General features: G+C 44.9%; 1 protein-coding gene across 1 annotated transcript; it reads right to left on the reverse strand.

Annotated features, from left to right (window-relative positions):
- Window positions 1-938: 938 nt before the first annotated feature.
- On the reverse strand, window positions 939-3836 carry LOC101582821 (kallikrein-4-like). Its single transcript, XM_004644652.2, has 4 exons — window positions 3586-3836; window positions 2183-2418; window positions 1944-2077; window positions 939-1091 (listed from the first exon to the last, which is right to left on the reverse strand). The coding sequence occupies exons 1-4, from the start codon at window positions 3834-3836 to the stop codon at window positions 939-941; spliced, it is 774 nt and encodes a 257-aa protein (XP_004644709.2).
- Between the last annotated feature and the right edge of the window lie 6281 nt (window positions 3837-10117).

Raw genomic sequence — 10117 nt, forward strand, 5'->3', positions numbered from 1 at the left:
TACAAGAAAGGTCAGAAGACAGTGCTATAGAAGTGATTACATTTTCTTGTGAAGTGGGGACCTGTGTATGGGGAGGGGGTATTGTGTGATTTTTGTTTTACTTTTTTCTTCTTTCTCTTCCTTTATTCTACTTTCTTTCCCCATCTATATTTTCTAAAATCTCTCATTCACTGTCATGATAATAGTTTGTGTTTCAGCTATAACCTTTCTCTTTTCAACTCATTCTACTTCTTTTAAATAACACTTAAGTAAATATTTTAGTATGTCGTAACTGTGAATGGTTCATTTTGAACACTGCATGTTCTTGCTTTGTTTCTTCTTGCCTGACACACCTTTGTGAAGACAGTTATCATTCTTTAATTTTTTTCCTAATTTTTCATCAGTTCTGCTACCTCTAGCACAGTGTCTCCCACTTGCCTCTTTTGCACTGCATCCATTTCCCTGATCTGAAACAGCTCATGCCTGCAGTTCATGTCTACCACTGTGCTAGCTTTTGGTGCCTTAACCAATGTAATGAGTTGTTAGTTAATCTAACCCTGGATTCTCGGTTGTCCTGGTGAGTTTGGTAGATGACACACATACATTGCTCTGCCCTGGTCCCTGAAGCATCACTTCAGATATTCTGAATTATACAACTTCAATCACTGAACCTATCGCTGAGCAGCAGTTCTGAGAAGTAAATAGGAGTAAGTATCTTGGTATTCCCACCATGTAGCCGATGTCCCAGGAAAACAAAGATGTCACAACATCTTAAAATAAATAATACTACACACTTCAAAATTTGTTTGAATCTTAATAAAACTAAACAAAAGGCACATGTCATCTCAATACATTGGAATAGAAGACTAAAAATAATTCAATAGCTGCTGATGACAGATGGAGCCTAAGGAAATATTCAGAAGGTAGTGTGGGACACTTGCTTCCAATAGCGCTTATGGTTAGTTCTCCTGGATAGTTTTCTCTATCCACTTTGTGAATTTGCAGACATTGGTGTAGATGCTTGGGATTCCAGGTTGCCCGCAGGGAGGGAATCCCCAGGACACGATGCCCTGCAGAACGCCTTTGCAGACCAGGGGGCCTCCAGAGTCTCCCTGTTGCACAAAGAGAAGAGCAAGTTAGGGATGGTGGAGAGGATGAGGAATGGAGACACATAGAGAGACGGAAGCACAGAGTCTAATGCAGAGGGAGAGAGAAGAAAAAAGCAGCAAGTACTTTGAAGAGGGTACAATGTGAGCCTGAGACAGAAGCCAATGAGACAGACCCAGAAGACCCCAGTAGCACATGGTATGCATGAGGCAGAGATAATGGGAAGACAAACTGAGACCCTGGTGATTCACCAAGACAGTGAAAGCACAGGAACATGAGGGCCCAAGTGGAGGGTGATACTCTTAAAGCCCAAGGCATCATACCATTGCGCTGTAAGCATGCAGGGCCAGTCCTGCCTCTCAAACACCAGGTCTCCCTACCCGGCCTTGCCAAGGTTCCCTGAGGATCTCCACCCCCTGCTTGCATCTACTTTTTTAGTTCCAGCTGACATAACACGTGAGGGCCCACCTAGGTTGCCATGGACTTAGTGCTTGGTAGACACCAGAGTTCAATGTGCAACTGTCCTTGTCAGTAGGGTTGGGGATCCTACTCCTGGGGTTTTATCCTCATATCCATTCCCTCAACACCAGGATTCTATGTCTGTCTGTCTCCTCCCATCACTTCAGCTTTTTTTTTTGCCTTTCTCTGTGACTACTTCACAGTGTATCTCCTGTTTCCTTCCCACTCTCCCAGTTTCTCCTTTATGCTTCCCCTTGCAGCCACATATTTTTCTTGAAGCATCTCATGTTCCTCTCAGGCTTGAAAGTTTCCATTGATCCTTCATGGCTTTGTGCCCTCTTGGGTTTTACAGCCCTTTCTCCATTCTAAACATCTGCCCTTCTGTCCCAGTGTATTACCCCACAAGAATCTCTGATGCCATCTCCACCAGCGCAGATCATAGTACGGTGAAGCAAGTCTCCATACACTTTTTTGCAGACATTTTTCTTTCGAAATCGAACAATCACACACCTTAGTTTATCATTCTGTTGGACTGTAAGAAAGGATACACGGTCAGAAATACTCCTGAGAAGACAAAGTCACGAGTATCAGTGAATACAGAGACAGGAAAAACAAAACTCACAATCCAATAAGTTACCCCAGCCGGAGACCAAGCATTTCATTCCTGCTTTTGGACATTTAGAGGCGATGGGGATGGTCCGGACAGTGTCTGTTTGCACAACTGGTTTGCTCAACTTGATGAGCATGATATCATAGGGCTCTGAAGTCATGCTAAAATTTGGGTGTTGCACAGAGAAGTTAGCCTTAATCATCTGGATGCATGGTGAATACGGAGGGGAAATGCTTTCCAGGCCAAAACCAATGGTGAAGGATCTGAGGGAAATGTGACAATCAGTATCATAGTAAGCAAGCCATGTGTAGAAGCCCAAACACTCATAGAGGCCCATTTCCAATCCTCTCACTTTCAACATCTGTCTCATCACCACCATCTCTATTCCCAGCCTCCACTGTGACTAGACCCATCCCTGATGCCAGTTTCATCTCCTCTTGGACAGCATCCAAATTCCATCTCAATGCTTACTCCCAGTTTCCCCTCAAATCCTACCTATTATGATTAGAACAAAACAGCAATGCCTGAGGTGTAAATGAAGGGAGCTATTAATGCAGAAAACACAAGATGAATAGTAGCTTAATATAATAAAATTCAGAATTAATGCAAAAATATCCATGATAAAAAATCACAAATTGAAAGGAGGCAGCATTTGATGATGCACTTCTCCCAAACTGCCCAGCCCCAGGTCCTGTCATATATCTCATGCGTATATTGTATTCATCACAGATGTTTGCACTAACATTATTTTCTTTAAAGTACTACAAGAAGATATTTATTGCAATTAGAGAGTGTTTGCTTGTCTCATGCTATACCCTGCCATGCAGCTACATGCATAAACCACAGTCCACATTCACCTGGTTTTATCCTCATCTATCCCTCTCTCCTTGCCCCAAGCCCTGTATGCTCCAGTGACAAGAGATCCCTTGTCCAAGCCACCCACCTCCTCAGTGCTGAACTGAGGTCCAAGCCCACTTCTCTCACGCCATCTCCTCCTCTGCACTTTCATGCCTGGGTGAACCCCAGAAACCTGAGAGGTTTCTCTTCTGTCAGTCTGGAGTCTCTGCTTGTACTTCAGACCCAGTCAAGAGAGGTGAATGTTCCTCCAGCATGGGAACATAGCTCTCCCAGCCACCCCTGTCATTTGACTCAGCTCTATCCTTGCTCCTATTCTAGTTTTTCAAATTATAAGCCCTGACAAAGTCCAGAAGGGAGTAAGACTGACGCCCCAGGCAGAACCTCTGAGGTTGTGGAACCCCATTGTCAGTCCATACTCCATCATCTCAGCTCAGGTTCCAGCCTGGGTTTTTTTCCCACACTGCCCTTCAATCCCAGCATACATGGCATCCCCAAGTGAAGTTCCCCCGCTTCTGTTCCAGTGTGCGGCCCATCTGCCACTCATACAATCACCCTCCCCTGGGCTTGCTCACGGTCTCCAGCAGTGCGCAGCTGTCAGCACCCACTGGGGATGAATCAGAGCTCCGGAGCAATTCACAGTGTTGTTGTAGAACAGTGCTGCCTGCCAGGGCTGCGAGTCCGGAGAGCAAAGAACGCCACCAGAGATTTTTGCACTGACTGGGGGGAGCTCTTCTGAGACCTCACTGCTGGTTTCTTCAGAGGAATTCACAGATTCTGGGGGAAGGACTAGGACACAGTGTATCTTGTGAGTGGGTGGAGTCATGTGGGAGACTGAAGAAGATCCCATAGGGGTCCAGTGTTGCAGTGTGACTAGGGGCAGGTCATGTCAGAATGGCCAAGCATGGACAAGTCTGAGGCTCTGTCTCTTGGGGTCAAACAAGACAGTAACAAGACTGGAAACCTTCCTCATAGTTTAAGGCTTCACAGCTGTGTTCTACCACCCCAGTGACTTGAACCAGAGCAAAAACACACACACCCTTCCCCAGGACATGTCTCTGCACAAAAGAGAGTGTGGAGGCCATCACGCCTCTGATTCTGTCTTCTGGACAAGCAGAGTACACAGCAGGACACTGGACAGTCATTCCTGGTACATGTCATACCATGCTGGACCACCCTCCTCTCTGCACAGCCATCTTGTCCAGGGGCTCAGAATCAGGGAATCGAGCATGTGCCATAGTTGTTTGCCAACTTTGGCAGTTCACCCAGGCACAATGGTATTCCCATGCTAATTATAACTAATTTCTGGGCTCTGGCCCATGCTAGGTTAGCATAGGATATGAGTTTAGAGTATATTACCTAAGCTGCTTTCAGATTACTCTTTGAGATTGGGAAACCATGACAAAGAGACATTAGGGTTTTGCCCAGCTACGAGGTCACAGGTCTTGGCTCAGCATCCAATTACTGCATCTCCATAGCCCGCTTTTCGAGTCTTACACCATGTAGACCCCCAGATGGCCTATGGTCAGTGTAGGATTCCACGTTTTTGTTACACAAGACTAGCCTGCACCCTCAGACTCAGATACCTGCTTCCGTGTTCATGATGTATCCAAGGAAACAGATGCAGAGGGTTTGTGTTGTGGTCCCCATGTCAGCACCTGTTGAGAAAGGGATCACATGACTCTGGAGCCTGCCTGACTGTGACAGGAGCAGCAAGAAAAGATCCATCCAGCTTGGACTCTGAGACACAGGCTGTGAAACCCTAACATGGGACAGAGTATCCCACCCTCTGCATTGCTGGCACATATCCATGTGGAGCTGCCATTTACCCAGGACAGCCTTGAACTTTCCCTTACCCCTCAGCCAACACACTGGTTATTGAGGACTATTTTTGGTGAACTTTCTTCCTGAGCACATCCCTGTGCACTGAAGCATGTGTTGAACTTTGTGCCTTCTTCTCCCTCCCCAGGAGCAACAACAGAAAGCCCACCCACTGTCCAGGTCCTGGGAGAAGACAATATGAGCTCTACCTGTGAGAAAAGACAAAGACAAGGAGACTGAGAAAGGAGCGGTAGTGAGGGACAGAGACAGAGACATTGAGACTGTGATTAAACCCTGGAAAAGAGAATATGGGCACCAGACACAGAAGTTTCAGGGTCATGAAGGGAAGGGTGATGAGATGGAAATACAGGTATTTTCAGGAGAGTTTCCTGGCTCAGCCATGTTCTGAGGCATTGCACTGAGGAAGCGACATGCAGAGACTCATTTTTCAGAGTAAACTTAGGCCTAAGGTCCTCTGAATATCCCCATTCTACAGAGCAAAAAAGACATAGGCTGAATACCAAGTAAAGGACGCTGGAGTCTGTGCTCTTAAAATTTCACTGAAACTTGCTTGGTGGCACTACCTGCAATACCAGCACTCTGGGATAAGGTAGATCGCAAATCCCTGGCTGTGCACTGAATCAAAGTGATGGTCTAAGGCCAAGAGGGAGACACATACACACATTGGGACAGTGACAAGAAACAGGCTTGAGCTCAAAAGGCAGTAAGCACAAAGGGAGGGTGAGGATGGGAGAACTCAGGTCCTTCACCTGGCTTCAGCTCTTGGAGTCCTGGTGCACAGCGATCCTGCTTCTGGCTGGCCTCTGTGGGCTGCTACCTCTCCAGAGTCTTGCCTGGTTTTATGAGGATTGGAATGGAGGCCGGTCTGCCCTGGGGCTACCTGAAATATGAGATCCTGAAGGCATCACTTCTCTGGACACACCTCCTGTGCGTATGCTGCTTGTAATGAGATCAAGGCACAGGGAGTAGTGGGTCTGGGCCCTGCTGAAAGAGGGCTTGTGGCTGGGACTCTGAAGGATGTGACTGCCTGTTGGTGCTCCCTCCAAGCTACTCTTTTGTACTCAGCCTTCCTGGCACATGGAGTTTTTGTTTTGTCTTCCTAGCCTTTATAGCTCTTTCTGAACATTAATTCTACGTTAAACTATGCAAATGTGTATGAAATCAAGGAAATCAGTGTGTGTGTGTGTGTGTGTGTGTGTGTGTGTGTGTGTGTGTGTATTGAATAGAGCATTTTCTCACTGAGCTCATAGAAAAGTGTATTTTTATTTTATATTGACTCAAGCCTTATTAGGTCTCCATATTGCCCAGACTAGGCTCAAAGATCTTCTACATCAATTTCCAAGAGAGCTAGGATTACAGTAATGTGATACCACAGGCAGTGCATTTTATCTAAGAGTCCCAGAGGACCTCACCCCACATTGCAGTCACACGAGATACCTAATTCTTGATATCCCCAAACAGGTTCACATATGCCTTAACCCGAAAGGTATCTGTTCCTTTTGCCTCAAGTCTCTCTGATTCACGTTATTTTCCCTCAAAAATATTTGAGCTATGATTGACCTCATATACCAAAATCTGTTTTTTCTGTCATGGCTCTCAAATTCTGACCTATCTACCATATAACACACACACACACACACACACACACACACACACACACACAGGGTTTTAAGATATGGAGTTATCCATCATCTTCACAATTTGTCTTGTGCCCCTCTTGAATCATTTGTTTCAGGCATTTGCTACCCTGTTTTTCCCCCTTTACTGGTCTTCTTTAGAATCCTGGAAATGGAGAACAACTGCTAACAATGTAGGTATCCTGCCCTTGAGACCCTCCCTGTGTATATGTGCTGTGCCTCATCCCTTTTCCACATGAAGAGATGTCCATGGTTTGTGTGGATCTATTTATTTACCTACTTCCTGGATATCCCATTATTCAACCCTGTTTGACACTGCTTTCATTGCCCAGAGCCCCTTGTAAACTTACACTATGGGATTTGTATTAAAAGGTAGAATTCTGACATCACAACAAGTGTCTCTCATTCATCCCAGGATACATCCATTTCATTGGTTCTGTTTACTATTATATGTATCTCTCAGCTCCCAAAGAGGGCAGAAGATTTTGCCAGTACTGTTCACTGGGTCATCCCAAATCCCTACCTTCATACCAGGCTCTTAGTCTGTGTGCTATTTGCCTGATTGTCTTGTCTCTTCAGTAATCTCTCATATATATTTGTGTGCCTACGGTGTGTTGTTATCATTCTTCTTGGACACTGTGGCTTGCAGTTTATGTTATAGAATAGAGACATGTATTCTAGGGCTTGACTCTGAGTCCTGGAGTCTGTCTCTACCCTCAAGATGGTGCTCTGGACTTAGTGCTTTCTATCTATCTCTGGGCTTGGGAGTTAGAGTCCAGCATGTGAGTCTTGACCACGGGACAGAAAACTCACTGCAGAAGGTCCAGTGACAATTATGGTGGGCTTGTGGGCCAGACACTGTCTGCTGCACTTATTGATTTTTGCTGCCTCTGCATGAAGACAGGGAAATGAGAGCATGTGACTACACTGCATGAAAATGTTACTTATAAGGCTGGGGATATGCCTCAGAAATAGAGCACTTGCCTGGCAAGTAGAAATTCTTGAGTTGAATTACCGGGACCAAAACAAAACAATCAAACAAATAAATATAAGCAATTAATGATTTAGAGAGAGCACATGAAATAGTACTCACTCTGAATGTCACCACCTTTCTGAATCCGTCTGCTAGTAGGACCATGCAGTACAGGAGCATAATGATGAGTCCAGAGCAGACTGCAGCAGTTGCAGCTCATGCCCATGGGCCTCATCTCAGGAAATATGCAGCTCCAGGCCTACAGTCAGAGGGTGGTATCCGACGTCTGAGATGAGAGATAGATCTTTCCTCAGTGCACACCAGGTTCTTGACATCACCACTGAGATTCTCTTTGTGAGACATCATTTGGATGATTATGAGAAGTCATTGGCCATGCCACTGTCTGATGAGGTGTGTGCCCTGCAGTTATAAGAGAAGGTGGGCATAATGTTAGCTTGAGTGGCTGATAATGATAAAGTTGATTATCTGACAAAACAGAAACAAGCAAGATGTTTCTACTGGAGAAATACAAGCAGGTGTGGGTGTGAAGAGGTGCATCATACTGTCACATAGGGGTGAAATGGCTGATTTCTGCCTGGTCATTATCTTGCTCTTGGCTACTTCCATTAGGTTCAAGGTACCTGATCTGAGTGGCAGTTCCATTTGCAGGTGATGACTGTTTTCCCCTGGGGTGTTCCCAGTGAAGCGATGTTATTAACCAAGTAATATTTAACTTTAAGGCCCTGGAGATTTTCTCAGCATAGTTAACATACAAATCCCTTATCCTCATGTGCTGAATCTACAGGCCTGTGAGTGAAGCTGGGGAGAATGAGGGCTAATAAACCTTATTCTGTCAACATTTAGACAAATGTGTCCTCACAGAGGTACTTGCCTTTATGCACACGTGAGAAGGATATAACTCAGAATTTCCCAAAACAAGGATCAAGTTTTCTCTTAATTTTACCTAATCTTTGTTCATCTGCAAACCTGAGTGATCACTCAAAATTCTAATAAAGGTCATTTTCAATTCATCCATTGTCAACGAAGAAAACAAAAAAATGCTTTGGATGAGTATGAGATTAAGAGCTGCATGCATTAAGGGTTGCATGGCCTCTGTGCCTGGGGTCCCCATGTTATTCTCATTCAGATTCACATGTATCTCTACAGATCCTCTGTGGTACCTGCTTTCCTCTCTCTGTGTCTGGGTGATAACTCCTTTGGATTCCTCTTGTATTGCACTGATATTCGCTTCAGCTTCTTGCAATATATCTTTTTTTTCAGAACCAGGGATTGAACTCAGGCCCTTGAGCTTGCTAGGCAAGCTCTTATTCCACTGAGCTATCTCCCCAGCCCCTTTGCAATATATCTTAACATTTTGAGATCTAAAAAACACATTTTTATGAGGAAATTTTTAATTTTAAAAGTATTTTTTCTTTTTATTTAGGCTTGCTCATACTACAAAGGCATCTTTTCAATTCAAAATCAAATTTGTTCTTACTTGTGTATTTCTCTCTTTTTATTATCTTCTTTAGTTTTGGTTACTCAACCACACTGCATAGAAAGCCATGCAACTCTATATGTGTGATGGTTCCTTTATGTCATTTTTCTGTCTTCAACAATTACACACCTTTAGCTGTTCTGAGATCTAGATGAAAAAATCCTACTCTCAGCCAGTCTTAGAAGCCCTCAGTCTGCCAGTTGTTCTGCTCCCAAGAAGCCATGATGGTTTTCTTCCACTTGAATGCTCCGAAGTGTGACTTTCTGGAAGTGTCAAGAACTCAAAAGAAGAAATGCAAATAGAAAGATATAACACAAGTAAAAGGAAAGCGAGAACTTGAGGATTAGGTAATGAAGAGTGAGCAAGGATAAAAGCTAGGAAACATGATAGGGGCAAAGCCATACATTTACATATACAAGACAAAAAAAGCAATGATCCTGAGAGTCTTCAGCAGGTTTTCAAAACTAGCAGTTAATTGGTAGGGTTCTCACCCTGATTAATGACATATACTCCACCTCTGACTTAAGCAACTGCACTGAAGAAAGCAATTTAAAAAGAGTAGGGTCATGTTTGGAGTGTTGTCATTCTGATCTTCTGAATACGTGCTGTTTGTGATGACATACCGGTTGCTGCCGTGAAGTCGCTAGGGTAGATGTTTGTTTAAAAATGAAGGGGGTGATGAATCATGGCAGGAAACAGGAATAGGTGTGTTGCATAACTATCCTGCCACAATTCTGTATATGGTTGATTTCTAAACTTCTGTGTAAAACTATTTAATTTGAGACCCAGTCGTAGCCCGGGCCCGGTGAGTTTGTGGGAGAGCTTCCTGCTACACTGGGATGGTGGGACCTACAACTGGTCTCAGCCCAGGCAGAGCGGGGGTGAGACCCTGTTCCACAACCTTGGGACGCCCCCAACCACTAAGAAGCACCTCCCCCACCCCGCCTGATGAGTAGGAATTTCTGCCGGGTTCTGCGAACCCCCAGACCCAGTCCTAGCCAAGGCCCAGTGAGTGTGTGGGAGAGCTGCCTCTCCCCCCTACTCCACCTTGTCCCCTCCAGGCTCAGCTCAGGTCTAGCATCCAGCTCAGGGATGAAACCCTGCAGCTGCAATCCCTGCAGAGAGTGTAGAAGATAGAACCACCCAGCTAGTCCAGG

This window comes from Octodon degus, unplaced genomic scaffold (genome assembly GCF_000260255.1).
Source record: "Octodon degus isolate 3935 unplaced genomic scaffold, OctDeg1.0 scaffold00206, whole genome shotgun sequence".
In the NCBI taxonomy this organism is placed as follows: domain Eukaryota; kingdom Metazoa; phylum Chordata; class Mammalia; order Rodentia; family Octodontidae; genus Octodon; species Octodon degus.

Bases quoted from the DNA above. Each gene is read 5' to 3' on its own strand.
- LOC101582821 (XM_004644652.2), bottom strand. From the start codon at position 3,836: ATGACTCCACCCACTCACAAGATACACTGTGTCCTAGTCCTTCCCCCA. The intron at 2,419-3,585 runs GTGAGCAAGCCC...CATTTCCCTCAG, and splicing joins GCTGCGCACTGCTGGAGACC to ATCCTTCACCATTGGTTTTG. The intron at 2,078-2,182 runs GTAACTTATTGG...CCTTTCTTACAG, and splicing joins ATGCTTGGTCTCCGGCTGGG to TCCAACAGAATGATAAACTA.